Here is an 18,629-nt window from a genome sequence, read left to right on the forward strand (position 1 = left end):
TCGAGTTACTGCAGGAGTAGAAGCAAAGCAAACTCACAAACTTACAAACTGCATCTAAGAAGCTTAGGACATTCTTTTTGTTTTCTCGTACTTCTTCAAGAAAATAAGGTAACATGCACTTTTGAATTTAGAAAATTATGCTATATTTAAATCAACTAATGGAAACATAAAAACCTCTGTTTCTCCTGACAAGAAAAAAAAAAAAAAAAAGATTTTTTAAAATTATATTTTGCATTGATCACTGACTATCAAATGCATAAATTAATTGAAGAGAATGTGGCAGTAATGTTATCAGTTACAGACACTGTGGTCATTGTCATTGTTCTCTAATCTTGCCTGAGATTTAAGGAAAATTGTTTTAAAAACATGTCCCTAAAAACATATCCTTTTCAGTTTGGTGGAGGTGTGAAAAGGGAATGATGCTGGGACACAGAAAGTAGCCCTAGCTACAGTAAGTACCTATCTTGAAAAATGTCAACTGATTCTTAGTCTAGACCTCCAGCAGTGACACAAAACGAAAGACAAAAAGAGGAAAACACTGAAGCACCAGTGTGAAAGGGCCATGAAAATCACACTGCCCAAGTTCTGCATTTTGAGATAGGACAAATGAGAGGCACAAATTTCTTTTATTTCTTTTTTTTTTTTTTTTTAATTTAACATGGAAAAAGTCATTTTGTCAGACATTTTTTTCTCTCTCTCTTTTTTTTTTTTTTTTCCTTCACTTCTCACTTCTGTCTTTTAAAAGCTAGACAAAACAAGGGAGACAACATCCTACACATCTGTAGGATGCTGAGATGTTATTCTTACATTTACTCCAATTTTATCTACTTTTTATTTTCCACCTAAGCTTTGGAAAGTACATTAATTTTTGGATGATTACAAAAGAAGGCTGCAAACCTTCTTTCTAAACCATAATTCTATAACTAGAATTATGAATGCAATAAGGGAGCAAGCTGAACAAGTTCTAAAAGAATAAAGGCTTCAGATCATCTTCTATCTTTTCAAACTTACTACTGCATACTAAAGAAATTAAGAGTAATTTATTTGATTTCATTTACATTACATTAAGTTTTAATCTTTACTCATCTTTTAAAAGCTTTTGTTCTTAAGTAGTCTATATTTCTCTCTGTGCTGACATTCAAAACTTTCTATATTTGAAACCATGCACTTAAAAAAGTTCATGTAATGAAATCTTTTGTAAAATACTTGCATTGAGAATTTGATCAGATAAGTTTAAAAATGTCAACATTACAAACTTTTACCAAGAGTATTTTTTTCGGTCACTCCCAAGAGACATAAGTAATATAAATCAGGTGTCCTATATATATTGTTACTGAATACAACATGATAAATGTGTTACATGTTCACTGATAACACTGTTTGTTTAAAGTCCATTTGAATCCAGCAACCTCTCACTGGCATAGAAGAAATGTTTCGTACCACATTTATTAATGGCTTATATAAACATAAATAATTTATGAAGTCATATTGCTATAAAAGATATGAAATAGCAGATCATAAATTATTGCCTGAGACTCCTTTTTTTCTGTGATGAACTCTAATTTAAAGGAGTGTAGTGTGAAATAGTCTTTCTAGATTTGATGTCTGATGAAATTATATGAATACTGTCCTCAAAATATGCTTACTCTAAACATCATAATTACAAGTTACAAAGCTAACTGAAATAAAAACAAACAAAAAAAAACCAAAACTCTCTTGGCTCTGATTCGCCAAAAATAAAATATTTATTTTAATGCTTAATTAAAAAATGCTGAATTGAATTACACTGTGCAAAAGTAAGTAAGTACACTTCAACATACTGGATGGAAGAGATGGCATCATGAGACTTGGACAGGCTTGAGAGGTGGGAACCTATTCAAAAAGTTCATAAAGACCATAAAGTTCATAAAGTGCAAGTTCCTGCATATGGATTGGGGCAATCCCAAGCACAAATACAGCCTGGCCGGAGAATTCCTTTTGAGCAACCCTGAGGAGAATGACCTGGGGGTCTTACTTGATGAAAACTTCAACACAAGCTGGCAATATGCTCTTGCAGCCCAGAAAGCCAACCATATCCTGGGTTGCATCAAAAAAAGTGTGGCCAACAGGTCAAGGGAGGTGATTGTCTCCCTCCTCTCTGCTCTTATGAGACCCCACCTGGAGTACCGCATTCACCTCTGGGGCCCTCAGCACAAGAAAGACATGGAAGTATTAGAACAAGTCTAGAGAAGGGCCACAAAGACAGTCAAAGAGCTGGAGCACTGTGGTGGTTTTACCGTGCTGGGCAGCTAAACCCCACAACCGCTCTCTCACTCCCCCTCTTTTAGATGAGGAGGGGGAGAAGTAAAGCAAAGAACAACTCACGGGTTGAGATAAGGATAATTTAATTAAAGGGAAATAATAATAACAATTAAATAAAGATTATTATGAACTAAACAATTTAACTAAAGAGAAATAAAAGGGGAAGGGGAAAAAGGGAGAGGGAAAGGGAAAAATAAGAAGGGAGGAAAACAAACAAATAAAATAAATGAAGGCTATATGGAAGTGCAGAGGAAAGAAATTACTCTCTACTTCCCACAAATGAGCGATGACTGACCACGTCCTTGAAGCAGGGCCTCAATTCACGTAGCCGGTGTTCGAGAGGTGGACCGACGTTTTCCCAACGAGAGCCCACCCCTCCCCTCTTCTTCCTGTTTCCACCTTTTATTGCTGAGTGTGACATCACATGGTATGGAATATCCCTTTGATTGGTTTAGGTCAGCTGCCCTAGTGATGTTTCTCTTCTCACTTTTTGCCCACCCCCTGGGAGGGTTAGAGAGAGGCCCAATGCTGTGCCACTGCTGCTCAGCAGTAGACACAACACTGGTGTGATAACACTGCTGTTCCAGCTACAAGTACAGAGTACGGCACTGTATGGGCTGCTGCCGGGAAAGTTAACATTCCAGCCAGACCCAGTACAAGCACCACTTCTATGAAGAGAGGCTAAGGGAGTTGGGGTTGTTCAGCCTGAAGAAGAGAAGGATCTGGCCTCATTGAAGCCTTCCAACACCTAAAGAGAGATTATAAAAAAGTTGGAGAGTGACTTTTTACTCAGGCAGATAGGAGAAGGGGGGATGCTTTTAAACTAAAAGAGGGGAGATTTAAATTCAATTTTAGGAACAAATTCTTGACTCAATGAGTGGTGAGGTACAGGAACAGATTGCCCTGAGAATTTGTGGATGTCCCATCCCTGGAGGTGTTCAAGAACAGGTTGGATGGAATTCTGGGCAACCTGCTGTAGCAGAAGGTGTCCCTGCCTATGGACCAAATTTGGAACATCTTTAAAAAAAATACTGTGAAAAATATTTTTTTCTCTAAGAAGTAAAAATGATTATAAACAAAGTTTATTTGACATTTTGTTATGTATTGGGCTTATGTGACAAGATTTTAGTTGTTTGTGGTTGAGGATGTAGGGGTGACATCTGTGAGGAGTCCAGAAGTCTTACCCATGTTAGGTAAGAGCCAGTTCCAGCTGGCTCCAAAAGGGACCTATCATTGTCCAAAACTGAGCCAGTGAATGATGATGGTTGTGCCTCTGTGAGAACATTTTTTAAGGGGAAATAACACCATGCAACAGCATCTGGGAGAGTGGAGTACAAAATGACACTTTGGTCAGTGAAGAAGAAAGGGGAAGAGGTGCTACAGGTGCTGGAGCAGAAGTTCTTTTACAGCCCATGGAAAAGACTTCAGTGAAACAGGCTGTCTCTTTGCAGCTCATGGGAACCCCATATAGGATCAGTTTGGGAAGGACTGCATCCCATGGCAGGGACCCCATGGTGGAGAAGAAGTATACATTTTCCAAGCAATTATTCTATCATAAACTTCTCTGTTGGCTTGTTTTTTCTGTTAGGAAATTTTTTTCTCTCTCTTGCTTGAAGCTACTTAGACTCAAGCAAATTATGTTCTCACTATTATTCTGTTAGCCTTCAAAAGGAACTTCCTTTGATGAAGTTCAGCAAAAGTAACCATATTCATTCTACTGTATTTGGCATGAGGTCTATAACAACCATATTCTACAAAATTGATCTTTTGTGCTGTTTCAAACCACTATTCCAAGAGATAAGCTGGATATTTTTGTAAACTTGGGGAGATGACATCCATAGCTTTCAGATACTGTGTCTCTACTTGAACAAATAGTTTCATATCTTCCTGTTCAGAGATGTGTTAGTGACTAGCTTCCCAAAGAGGCATGAGCTTGTGAAATCATTACACTACAGTTTTCCAAGCACCTGGCAAGTTACTTTTGCATTATTGACTCTAAAAAGGTATTACTAAATTTCATATCCCTAAGCATTTTCCATAATCATGAAACAATATATATCTCTGTAGATTTAGTTATGCCAAAAGATCCTTTAACAATCCTGAAATTCATTTTTTCCTGTAGAAATTAGATTAATTGTAACATACTAACTAATTAACATTGTGTGCAGCTTTGTAAGATTTTTTGCCTTCAACAGAGCAATATATTTCACAAAAACTGAAAGGTACTGTAGAAATGCTTTTTCATAATGTTTCCCTTGAAACATGTGTGAAGTATGCCTTCTTTTAGCAGAGGCAACCCAATCTACTTTGTCTGAGACTATACAGTTAACATACAGAATACAAAATTTCTGTAAATATTAGCTCTTGCCTCTGGATAGAATTTTATTGGTAATGCCCAAACAAAGGAATAATCTCTTATTCTTAGCTGTGCTGTGAAAGTTCCAGATGATGTGTTGTTTTATTTTAATTTATTTTACGAAATCTTAATTTATATTTTATTTTATGTTCTATTTCCTTTTATGAAGGCCTTAACTGTTTTACTGAGCTTATTTTACATGTAGTTCCTTTTGCAAAGTTTACCACTGTTTCAAGTCTTCTTCCACCTCCTTCGGTAATCTATGATTCCTGCAGATATGTCCTCTACTTGTTTTGATTTTATTCAAGAAAATTGTCAGCTGACATATCCTTTTGTACAACACCACTATTTCTCTTGATCCAGATAACTTAAGAGATGAATAATGTCTTTGATATGAGCCAAAGTTAATGAGGAAATAATGTACATGTAGTGCCTGTTCTCCCTGAAAAAAAGTAGGATACAAAGCCCAAAAGACAGTCTACCTACTGTTTTATCTGCTTGTATCCAATACTTCTTCCTCTGGAACTTAACTGGTCATTCTAGAAGTCTTTATCTTTTATCTAGAAGTGGCTTTATCTTTGCTTTTCATCTGCTTTCTCTGGTGTTTATACTGCTTCTCTGATTTATGCATAAGGAAAAGCAGTTAAAAACAGCCTGGCCTTTCAGTTTCCTATCACTTGGGAACTTCCACGGACACTTTCATTACTTGGGCATGTTTCATATACTTCAAAAGTTTTCAAGCAGCCTATTCAAGGATTTTAAACTTAGTAAAATTTAATTTTCCTCATACTAAGTCTAATTGGAAGATGTTTTTCATCTTCAAAATAAAATGGAAACATGTTTTATGCTTCAGAAAATATTAAATGCCAAAATAACAATGGAACTCAAGTCTAGTCCTGTCTGGCACTTACATGGCTATAGCAGATATTCAACTATATAAGAAGCCATAATAGAGCAAGATGGAAAAAAATACTATATCAATTAAAATTACTTTCCTAACAACTAATTGTTCAAAGACAGAATGGACAGAATCATAATTTCTTCAGATGTCCACTTCATAACTAACTATACTGAAATCACTAAAAGTATAAAGATGCTGTTAAGGTTGCAGTAAGTATCTACAACATACAGGAAGACCTATCTTTGGTATTACTAGATAACTCTTTATGCAAGATATTCCAGTAATTAATGTTTATTTCTTAACCTTCATTATCATATTCTTAACTTAAAGTATTAGACTCATTAGACTCCACTTCACCTACACAATGGTTTATTGTGTACTATTAACACAGATAAAATCAATAATAAGTGTGAGACGTATTTGAGAGAAAACATAAAACATATTTATACCAACAACAAAATGATAAATTCTCCTTAAAAATAAATTTAAAACAAGACAAGTATTGGCCTTGAAAAAAAAAAGTTAGTGGAAAAATATTACAATATTAGGAACACTGAGCAATACTGACAGACCCTTTGTCAGTACTTTCGTAATTAACACAGTTTAGCATTTTCTTTTCCTATCTTTTCCAAAATCTAAAGCCGGATCCTCAACACATGTCCTTCAACAATCACTGCAGACAGTGGGAACCCAGAACCTCATTACATGTTGAATTCCACCCTGTGGATTCTAGAAACCAAACAAGTGTCTGCTGTTGGCTCCTAATCTTGACAAGATTCCAAATTTGCTCTACAAAAGCATATTCCATAAAGTTAATTCAGTAGTTCTTTTTTCTGTGGATTATACATGACATATACATTAAACTATGTAATCTTTCCTCTTATTTTAAGAACTTAAGCGTTTATCCCTCTCTCTACAGAAGCTTTGTATTATGTGCATTTATTTCTGCGAGCTTTATACGAATAGCACTTAATTCTCTAAAGAGATAGATCAATGTTAAAAAAACATGATGAAAGGATGTGGAAAGTAATTTTGTTGTTGTTGAGCAACATGCAAGAGAAGCAAGGCATGATGTATGAGAAACATCATATGAAAATGTTCAATTTCATCTAAGGTAACTATATATATATTTATTTTTTTCTGTATAGAAAATGAAATACAATTCATAATTATCGATAAAAGATGTAGTATTTTTCCTTAGGTAGGAAAAAGAGAATGAGAGAATGCTAGTAATGTAGAGAAAGCAATAGTATATTGGAGCTTTTCTATACTACTACAGCAGCTGAGATTAATGAACAGAGAACAAATGGTTGACGTATCACCTACCCATGGGAGTTCCAACACCGTAACCTTTTGAGTCTATCAGGCCTCCAATCTGTGTTAGGTTACAGTTCCGCTGTGTGACAAACTCAATGGTTGTTGACTCCATTAAAAATGCATAATCAGAGGTAAGTACACGCTGGATACCTTCTTCGTTGCTTTTAACAAGTACTGACTGCCTCCTGCTACTCATGAAGGCCCACATCTTGTCATAAGTGGAGATTTTGGATTTCTGAAAGATAAATATTAGACACAACAGTAATAAGAATAAACCACTTTTAAGAATGAATGCAAATTCTCAATTTACAAATTTCTCTCATCACATTTTACTACATGTCAGGTTTTACCATGGGATGCCTCTAAGAGTGTCTGTATCTTTCATCTCATCTGTGGAAAACAAAGCAGCTAGACAGATTCTCACAAAAATGTTCATCTGCTTATCATTATTTATATGTTGTTATTTGTCTAGGATGAAGGCCTACAAGTATTTGAAGTCAGTGGAAAACTATTAAGGATTTAACTGTAGCCCAGTTCATCAACAATGTTGGTGAGTTTTATAGGATTTGTTGGATTCTGGCACGCTTAAAATTATCATGCTTATTTCAATCATTCCGCTACTCCTGAGCATTTCTAAAAACCTAATGCACAGTGTAGCAACCTGAAGTAATCAAAGCACTTACAAAAGGCAAATTATGGAAAAAACAATTATGAGGGAGAGGGCAATAACCGTTTTATCCATCACACAGTGGATACTTGGAGAAGGATTTTAACTAAAAGATAGTATCACACTGGTCATACTAATAGTAGTTTGTCATTGACAAATTGACAGCTAGAAGTCCTAAAGGTGAATACATTTAATATTCCTTTTTGCTTTAATTTAAATATTGCTTTAATATTCCCTGAATGCAAAGCACTATTGTGTTATAGAGAAGAGAGAGGACTGGGACAAAGGAGACAATACTTTGGCAAAAGTATTAAACGAACGAACAAACAACAACAACAAAACTTCCCTCACCTTTGTAAAAGACTATGTGTAAGAGATGATAACTACTGGATAAAGTGAAAACATTGACTGACCATTTCATATTACATTTGTAATATGAATATTACATCTGCTTAACAAAGTTTCAAACTCAGATGTATCAGAAAATGTTCAGACATGTTAATTCTTGCTCAGTAAATAAGATGTGGAGATACAGTCTGAGGACTCATAAAACTGGACTTTTTGAGGCATCTTTCATCTTTTAATGTCAGCCTTAAATATAACTGCCTTCAGCTCTGGTGGAGATACTTACCAAGATAGGCACTACAAATCTTTCTGAAGTTCAGCTCATTGGCAGCCATAATTTCTGCCCAAATGAGAATTAGCAGTGTATGTGGAATAAAAAGAGCATTTAGAAAAACAGATGACTTTGTCCCCCTGTTGAGATACAGTCCAAGACTTATTTCAGTTTGCCTGGGGACTTAGCAAATCAAGAATTTTAATGAACTCTAGTGTCAATGCTAACAAAACTGAAGATTTCTAGGACTCTACATTAACTCAATGACTCTGTACAGAACAAGATAAGCAACTGATTGCAAAAGATTTTAGTAACAACAAAAGAGGAGATCACCTTACTTCAAAATATACTGTGAATGCACAGAATTAAGAAGACCAAACAGGCATGGTCACTCTTCACTGGGCTTGTTTTGACAAATAATTCTTTGAAGCACTTAATACTGTACTGCAGCATAAAATACTTCAAGCAATACACATCAGCCCTGCAGGAATCTAAATCACTATGTAATGCAGAAAAGATGGAAAATGAATGTTTTCCAATATTTGTAAAATTTTGCCAAGAGCCCATATTATCATATCTTTTGCCATACAATCTTTACCCCGGTGAAAAAAAAAAAAAAAAAAAAAAAAAAGATTGCCAGGATAAAAACATGTTAGCAAGGGGAAAGATTGCTCTCTACTGAAGCATTACAGCAAGTGAAAAAAGACAATACCCTCTAAAGGACAGAATGTGCTCATATTATGATGACTGATTTAATCAGCTAGGATGATGCCTCAGCTTCTACTGAAAAAGAAGGAACAAAAGTCACAAACAAAATAAGAGAAAACTTCTGCATAGTATAGCATAGCTACTGTAATATTTAAAAAAAAAAAAAAAAAAAAGTATTAACATGATATACTGAGACTCTAGATAACACAAAGACTAAAAAAAGTGCACATGAATCTCCACTGTGAAGCTATCGAGGGTGATAGAAAGTGCAAAGTAATCTCTGTTTTGTTATGTAAGCAAAATGCTACAATATCTTTGCACTGATTTCTTCCATCCCTAAAAGCTAAAGGGCAGAACAGAAAAGATGCTAAGGAAAAGAGCCCATGTATTTGTGACCACTAGATCTTATGTTGTGGTCAAAAATTCTTACCAAAAAAAATGTAATAAAAGTTATGAGATTTGTTTTATGCACAAGAGAGAATGCTTATATGAGAAAACAAAACTAAAATTTTGATTCATGAAAATATAAATACAAATGGTTTTCCTCTCTTTTTGGCAAACTACTCATCAGACTCAGCTGACTAAACTCAAGAAGCCAGAACAATCAAAAGCATCTTGAGCCCATCTGACATTGAAATAAAGAGAATGACACTGATATGTACATAATGGTTCTGGTGGTTATGACTGTGTCATTCATAGTGATGGAAGCAGATGCTGCAATTTACCTTATGTTTCCATCTTCTTTCATTGTGTGCAAATAAATCCAGTTAATCAAATTATATACTCTATCACGGAAGTGTATTATATATCTGGGTTAGTTCACCATATTGTTTCATCTCACTGGAAATCCAACCTAACTCGAAATCAACTGGAAATGATGTCTGCATAAGATAACCTGTGATGACATGATTTATCATGCTTGTGTTCCCTCAGTAATGCTGAAGACAATGCAGAACAGTAAGAAAGCTGCCTTGAAACATTTGAATTTCACTGGAAGGAAAAAAAAAAAAAAGAGAGAGAGAGAGAACTAACATGGAATTTGGACATGAAAAGGTTAAACAAATCAAGGAATTCATGTAGCTTGTGCATAAAATAGATGTTCTCACAGTGACATTCAGAGGATACTGTCAGTGACATACTCAGCATTCATACATTAAAGATTATTGGAAGATAACTGTGCACGTCAAGGATCACAAAAGGAAGTATGGCAAAAGCTTTAAGTTAGTCTGATGCTATGTATATGTTTGAAGCTAGAAACAAGAGGAATCGTTGTTGGTAATATGTTAATTTTCTGTCCTAAAGTACTGGCTAGGAAAGACAAAGATCTGAATAGTCAGACTCTTGAGCACAAAGTTAGAAAAATATCAGGATGTTGGATGAATGCCAAAATAAACAAGGATTAAAGGACAGGGAAGCGGACCTCATGATACAAGACAAGACTGGATAATTGCACAGTAAAATATGCCAGGCAAATTCTGACAAATTCCTACAAAGGATTATGCAGTATACACTGTTATTGATACACTAATGGAGATTTTTATTTTAATGATAGCATTCAACTTCTTTCTTAGCTTCTAAAATTATTTGGTTGTCATGGACAATGCCTTAGGTTTCCTTGCACCCATGCAATATTTTAAGTCAAAAGACTCTTAAAAGAAAGATTAAAGCTAATTAAGATTACATTCCAAGGAATAAATAAATAAATCAGAAGACCAGTTCTTATGTATTTTATGAGAGCACTATCCAATACATATGAATTAAACCATGACAATCATTATGGCAAGAAAGAAAACTACCAACAACAACAAAAATAACAGACTGCTAGTTCTACCACACTATTTTCCATTTTTGGCAGTGCCTTTAACAACCGTGGTTTTTATTTTTCTGATTTTCCATTGTTAGTGGTCTCAAATCACTTTTCTTAAAGTTATGTGATTCATGTATTTTTTTAAGGCTAAAGACAGTTATACATGTTTATTCTTACCTTCTGTAAAGCACAGGGTGAAATGTCACTTCATTTGAATTACTTCATCAAGATCATGACTTTCATTTTTGTGACAATGAGAATGTCACAAAAAGTACATTCATAAAGACCCATCAACATGGGTCTTTTAGCAAGGTTCCTGACACAGTCTCCCACAATATCTTTGAGGACATGCTGGTACTGAACAGATGGAGCTCCTACAGGTGAAGGACTGGTTTAAGGAGTTGAGCTTGATATGCGGTGCCTGCGGCCAAATTGGCATCTGGGCATGAGTGGAGTGCCTCACAGGTCTGAACTGGATCTGATACTGTTCAATATCTTGATATGCTGTTTGGAAAATGGTATTGAAAGTGTCCTCACCAAGTTTGTGGTAGGACAAATAGGTACACTGGAATGAGCTACCATTCAAAGAGACCTCAAGAGGCTAAAGAGTTGGGCTAATGAGAATTGTTTGAGACTTAACAAAGATAAATATAAAGCCTGTCCTGGGACAGAGTAATCCCAGGCATCAGGGAATACAGGGTTGGAAACTGACTGGCAGGAGTGTGTCTTGGCACTTTGCAGGTCATACCAGGAATGAGGTGTTCCATTTTAGTCCTCCAAATGATCAGAGGTGATCAAAGGGTTGGAGATCTTAACTTACAAAGTAAGATTTGGAAAATCTTCAACCAGATTTCAGATTTCAACCCAGAGAAAGGAAGGCTTACACAGAATTCTATTACATTCTTTCATTACCCAAAGAGAAAGTTAGAGATAATTTGAAGGTACACTTGATTAGGATGCATGCTGACAGAATAAGAGGCAATGGAACAAGAGGCAGGAAAAGTAAAAAAAAGAAGGAAAAGGAAGGAAAATTCTGTGTGAATATATATATATATATATATGTTCTATGCATTGGAATAGGTAGCCTGAGAAGCAGTGGAATCTGCTCACTGGAAATATTTAAGACAGTTTGACAAAGCCTTGGATAAACTAATCTAAGGTTCTGCATTCAATTAGAAAAGCAGATCTCTTCTAATAAGAGGAAAGGATCTCTGGAGGTCCCCTCCAATTTTGAATTTCCATTGATTTCTGTGATTCGCCAGTATACATGTAAAGTTACATATAGTAATAAATATTTCCAGAGTTTGCAAATTATGATGTTAAGCAATGAGATTTTTCTTTTTCTCAATAAAACAAACACATACATTATTTCCTGTTTGAAACAAATAAAAAACATTGTGAATTTATGAAGTTTATACTTCAAACCAAAGACAAGACTACTGTTAACAAGGAAAATCTATCTTCTTTTTCACACTTCGGTTCTTTGAAACTCAAGTACGCTCATCCCAATTGTTTCATACATAACCCCTTGGCAAACCTGAACACCAGTACAGAAATCAAGAGTGAACTGTCTGTGTAATACATTTACTTCATTCATTCCTTATTCATTTTTGTTCATTTGACGTTTTGTTTTGACATATGCCTTAAATCCACATAGCTATGAAATATACATACAAAAATATATTTCTGGTGTTGTTAATAACAGCAAAAGCACTAATGTATCCCAAAAAATCTCTCTGCAAGTAAGAAGGCTAGCTGTCAAATTTAGGTAAAGTAAACATTTCTTCTTATGGCTCACAGCTGTTCTAAGACATTTGGGATACATCTCCAATATTGTAGGCCACAGAGGATTAGTACAGTTAATAGATAAACAAAGTTAATTAATTGAATACATTTCAAATCATAGTATGACAAGCTTAAGGCTCAGAAAACAAACCAACAGCCTTAGGAAAAGAATGTTTTAGGAATGTTCAAGCATTAAAAATACACGGAAATTCAAAACATAAAGCTGTCAAAAAAAAAAAAAAAAAAAAAAAAAGCACTTGCACAAGTTTATACAAATTGTAAATAAACACAAATGGCTTTATCATTTCCCTGAATTGAAACTAAATTTAAATTTGTAAACGCTGACTTCTACTGTTCCAGTATCTATCAGTGACCAAAGATGTTTTTGTTCCTTTGTTTTGTATTGTTTTGCTTTGTTGTTCTTCTTGGTTTTTGTAATTTATACCTGGCTATGCTAATCCACCTATCCCAGTTCTTAATATGACTGAATTATTTGGTTTCTCCAAACTGTTCAGTGTTTCTGAAGCAGACAACAATGGGATCCTGGTCTTTTACTGGGACTTCTGAGCTACACAGTAATACGTTAAAATAATAGTAAATATCACAATCAGCTACGTGAATCATAATGGAAGCTATTATATCTTATTAATTTTATAGCTTTTCACAGTACATTTCCTGTTTCCACACATTGTTTTAAACAATCTATGTAAATTAGTTGTAATGACTAAAATAATTTCTTGTTTCAGATGAGCCTTAGTTAATTCTACAGTCCAAAAGTAAATGTTGATTTTTGAGGCAGCAGAAGCAGTATATTTACCAAATTTGACACTGCTGATCACATTATGTGTAAAATGCAATTTGGTGTTAATTGCATGTCTGCACCTGGTGCCTCCATAATATAATTCCATAGACATTCCAAACTCTGAATTCACGTATGTGCAGTGCACGGGTCTGAATCATTCCTATAAGCTAAGGAATATTTTTTACAGAGCACTGTGTTAATCTCTAACATCTTAAGCATACAGAAAATATACATTCTTCAACCTGCACTGGAAAACAGACCAAACCTAAATCAGCTTAACCGTCCTTTACCACTCGACAGACTTTGTTAATACATTTGAGCTTCTGAGTATCATCTGATTTCCAGAACACATTATCACTATTACTAAAAATTACCTTTGTAGTCCTGTATTTGTTCAATGTCTCCTAGAACTACGAGACTAGATAGTTTTTAGCGATCAAAGAAAAGTGATTTTTTTTTTTTTTAAATCAGATCAGTCTCATTGACCTCAGGGTATTCCTTTTCCTCTTCCTCTTCCTCTTCCTTTTCTTTTTCCTTTTCTCCTTTTGGTATTTTCCTTATTTTTTCAGAACTGCTGAGGCCTGAAAACCCCTAAGTGAACAAGCCGATTTAGATTTTGTTGTGTCAGCATAAAAACAATAAAACCAATGCATATAGTGTTCTCTTCTTTATAACAGTAGTTTTCATGGTCCATATAGCACAAATGAAAAAAGGTAGGAAAGGTGCTTCTGCCAAGAATGGAGCTACAAGGAATGAAAAATGCAGAGCTCAGAGAAAGACATTTTACAGCACTGATTGTGCTTTTTGTTTTAAAAAGAAAATATTTTGAACAAATGTTAAATATTTAAAGTAATTTATGGGTTAAAATAAATAAATAAACAAATAAAATAATGAATGTTATTGAAATAAGTTTTCACTATCATCTTTGACCTGGAAATAAGTAAAGATTTTATAGCTCCAAAATCACTAATAGATATCAGAAAACTTCCTTGCTTTTTAGATCAGAATGATTTATAGTCTTCTACTGAATTATAGCTAACATCATAATGGTTCTCTGTGTAAAAACACTGTGGAGATTACAAGTGTGATATTTCTCATACTTCTGTAGGTTTCTTCCTTTTATAAGTAGGAATAAGACATTAAACAAATATAACCTATTTTAAAAATGGAATTTATATTCTGTATGGTCTATGAAGATACTCTTTAAATCCTCTTTTGCTCACTCTGCCTGTTTTCTGATACAAACTGCAGTACAAAACTCTACACTTGTTTTATGCTGTAACAGGAAGCAATCTCCTTCTCCTAAGTGGTGTGTCATTATGCATATATCTTCTGAAAGCTGGAGCTAAGCATGAATTTCATAAATACATCTTTAAATATTTACCTCTAACAAGGTGAGAATTTATTACAATGATGTGAATTTAATGATTGTATTATCACAGCATCTAAACTGTCATGGAAGATGTTTGTGTGATGCTCAAAGCAAAATGAATACTTATACACTGGACATTAATGAAAGCATTACTCTTAAAACAAAAAACAAAAAAAAAAAAACACAACTCTGTGGGTGTTGTGATTTGAAAGAAACTCATCAGGTAGCAGTAGGAACCAAACTCATACCATACAAAATTTCTTTGAATCAGGAGAACTGATAGAAAGACTACTAACTATTACTTGCTAATTTGATGCACAAACCAGTTAGGAATTAATTAAATAATCTTCATAGATTTCCTAAACTTAACTGAAATCAGTCTAGTAGTACCTAAATAAAAAAAATCTAAAACAATAATTTAGTTATTTCAAGGATTGCTTTATAAAGTATCTCACGTAAACTATTTTCCAGCTCTACAATAGCATCCACCACTGAGGTATTCTGCAATGTGATTTGGATTTAGCATTCTGTACTTTTTTATTATAGTAAGTAAATTACAAAGTAATTAGAAGTATTATTATTTACAAGTAAGTAAATAATAAGTTATACTTTTTTATTATAGTAAGTTAATTACCAACAATACTAGACCATATGTATGGTCTGGCTAAGAACAGCTTTTTTCTCTGAGTTTTTCTCTGCAATTGTCTGACCTTAGTCAGTAGAAAATTGGAGTTAATTCAGGCAAATAGGATGGATGCCATATGTGGTTCATATCAAAGGTAGAGAGGAGTGGTACGATACTGATCAGAAAAATGGTTTGTTTGTTAGCAAATCTGTCAGGTCTTAGAATAATTCTGGCAGTTTTATCTTGAAACATCTGTAGTCTCCTGAACAACATACTTGAGAAGATAAGCAATAAAACACTTAAGATGCTGCTTTCATCGAACAATGGAGAGGTTAAAATAAAAAGAAATTTTAAAAGTCTGGGATGACAAAACGCAGTAAAAGATGGAGCAACTTTTCAAACAAATTGATTACTAAAAACCACATCAGCTTTGCACAGATGAATTTATGTGTGTTAGACTGTCGACCAATATGGAAAGTATGTGCAATTGTAGACTTTTAAGATTTAGCTTAGAGTAATTTTTCAGCACTGGTACATAGAGTCCCAAAACAACTTTTCAGAAGTTGATGGGGAAAGTTGCAGTACTTACAAATTTGTATAACATTAAGAAAGCTAGAGTAAGATACAATTTATATTTTTATTTGCATACTGCAATTTGGACATCTGTAATAGGAAAGAGTATGCAGTATAAATACAGTCAGTGATGCAGTATAATAGAGAACAGAACACAGTTTAACTTGTGAAGACTAAAGAAAGTTCTGCACAGGCTTTGTTTCATTTATGATTTGGAACAGCCAGAAAAAACAAATGCACACCAGAAAAAATGGAGAAGGATTCACTTTCCAGTATTATTAACTGGTGAATTCCAAATTTGTCAGAGGGACACTCTCAAAAGTAGTGGGAATTAAGTAATTGGAACTTATCAAGAAAAGAAAAGGGAAGGGAAAGTTCATCGCTAGTTTTTCAGTTTGATCATTCAGTGACTTCAATCACTGAAATTAGCATATATTACATTATATTATACACCAAAACCCAGCCAAAGACACTTTTTCACACAAAGATTTCTCAATCTAATTTTGTGTTAAAGTACTTATTTTATTATTGCTGATTACAGAGATATGTCTTAATAGGAAACTGAACTGTGCAGAAAATTAAGAAAACAAACAAACAAACAAAAAAACATTATGAGTAGCATTATTGTGTGTGGTCTTCTGAAACTACTGAATCTGGAATTCCAACATTTGAAATGTTTTTGCAGAAGCTAAGTAAACACAAAAACAATGAAAAACAAACAACAACAACAACAAAAAACATGCACTATATTTCCACCATCCTATATTGAAAAAACTTTTACTGTTCAAAATCTACCTACAAATGTTTCAGCTTGTAGTTTCAGTAGAACCTTAGCTACTATACCTTCTCTAAGAACAGGTTAGATTAAACTTTTACTTGCAAAAGTAACATTAATGTGAGCACAATTTACATTGGCTGTAGTAACAGATACTGATTTCTGTGACAATGGTGAGTTGGTCTACTAGGGCTGCACTCATCTGGTATAGTCTGAGCATTGCAACATGGAAATTATGAATGTTTTGTTCCTGTTGCACAGAATTCTTAGAAAGATCATGGTGAAAAATACTATGACCTCCTATTTCTTCCTGTTTTTATCTCTTTCTGTGTGCACATCTCACAGAAATGTAAGTTCAAATTACTCTTATTAAATGTCATTTTCAATGACAGATATCAGACCCATATCAACCAAAACAAGGAAATAAGAAATTAGACTGATGTAACCTTCTGTCAGTCATTACATCATTTTTTTACTACATGAGAAAATATGGCAGGCACATACCCCTCTCAACAGTTATGAAACTTTAGTTATAAACTAAACACAGTGAATTCAGATTTCAAATTCAAATTCCTAAAAGGAAAACTTCCACAACAGGTAGTATACTGTTCTGTTATTTATTGTTTAAACAAATATTTTACAAATTAGTGAAAAGAAAGAGAAAGGTATATGTGCTATGTACATCCCTTACTTTCCCCCAAAGTTGAAACTTCCAAGCCTATTAAATACCTGAGATTAAAAAATAAAAATAAACTAATTTCTGTCCTATAGAAAATCTTGGTATTTTAGGAATTGCAGACACACTAAATTGTGATGAAAATTAGAAAAAGAAACTGTCAAATCAAGTTTCCAAAAAAAGCTATTAAAAATAATATGTTAGGAACAAAAACAACAGAACAAGGGAAAAAATAGGAGAGAGCAAAATTTCATGTTGCTTTTCCTTGGCAGAAAAATTGAGACAATAATAAAAATCAAAACTTACCATGGAAGATTTTTATTTTACAATACAGGATTTTTTGACGGAGAATTCCTGAGCTGGCATTAAAAAAAGTCCTGTGTAAGATCATGCAATGTGACATCTAGAGATTAATAGTCTATAGATAACTTTATCCTACTAGAATGGACCAGGTATTATCATATCCCTGATGGCTTTTGGCCTTTAAATCCAGAGAGAACTCCAAAATGATTTTATCTAATGAACTGGCAAATAAAAAAAAAATGTTATTTGTTATATATATATATGGAAGCCACAGACACATAACTATAGTATTTTCTTTACATTACAATTAGCATTTAACTTCATAGAATAGAATATCCTGAGTTGGAAGGGACCCTTAAGGATCATCAAGTCCAACTCTTGACACCGCACAGGTCTACCCAAAAGTTCAGACCATGTGACTAAGTGCACAGTCCAATCTCTTCTTAAATTCAGACAGGCTCGGTGCAGTGACCACTTCCCTGGGGAGCCTGTTCCAGTGTGCAACCACCCTCTCTGTGAAGAACCCCCTCCTGATGTCTGAGTAAAAGAAATAAAGAAATAAAGTAACTTTGTTAATTTTCTCCTACTATAGGGTTGAAAACTTAGGAAGCATGATTCTTCTCTTTTTGTCTGGTATTAAATATTATCTTCAAAGGGCTTGTATTTCCTTCAGTATTAGGCTTAGATAAGACTTGAACAAGCTATAAACCTGATCCTTAAAACAAGTGTCTAGCTTGAGTTAAAAAGGGCTTAAAATTTGTAAGGGTTCATCTTCCATTCTAGGAGGAATGTTGCTGACATTGAATCTGGTAAGGGAACAGAGAAACAGCACATAACATATTAATGAAAACACTGCCCCCTTCCTGAATGCTCTTCTGTAGACTTCTTCAAGCAAGATCAATTTAAAAGGTATTAATTCAAATGGATGTAGAACATGTAACAAAAATTAAACTGTGGAGGGTAGTTCCTGTTCTGTAAGAGGATGGCAAATATACTGTTGTTCCAGACTGCAACAGAAATCACAAAATTGTTGAGTTTGGGATGG

General features: G+C 34.1%; 1 protein-coding gene across 7 annotated transcripts in view; it reads right to left on the reverse strand.

The window, feature by feature from the left end:
• GRIK2 (glutamate ionotropic receptor kainate type subunit 2) overlaps positions 1–18,629 on the reverse strand; it is a 404,092-nt gene that overhangs the window by 23,674 nt on the left and 361,789 nt on the right. For all 7 annotated transcript variants that reach the window (XM_027454785.3, XM_072036154.1, XM_072036155.1 and 4 more), the window contains one exon: positions 6,885–7,110. In XM_027454785.3, the coding sequence (XP_027310586.1) occupies positions 6,885–7,110 (226 nt within the window). The remainder of the gene's footprint in view (positions 1–6,884; positions 7,111–18,629) is intronic.

Source organism: Anas platyrhynchos, chromosome 3 (genome assembly GCF_047663525.1).
Source record: "Anas platyrhynchos isolate ZD024472 breed Pekin duck chromosome 3, IASCAAS_PekinDuck_T2T, whole genome shotgun sequence".
Classification (NCBI taxonomy): Eukaryota; Metazoa; Chordata; class Aves; order Anseriformes; family Anatidae; genus Anas; species Anas platyrhynchos.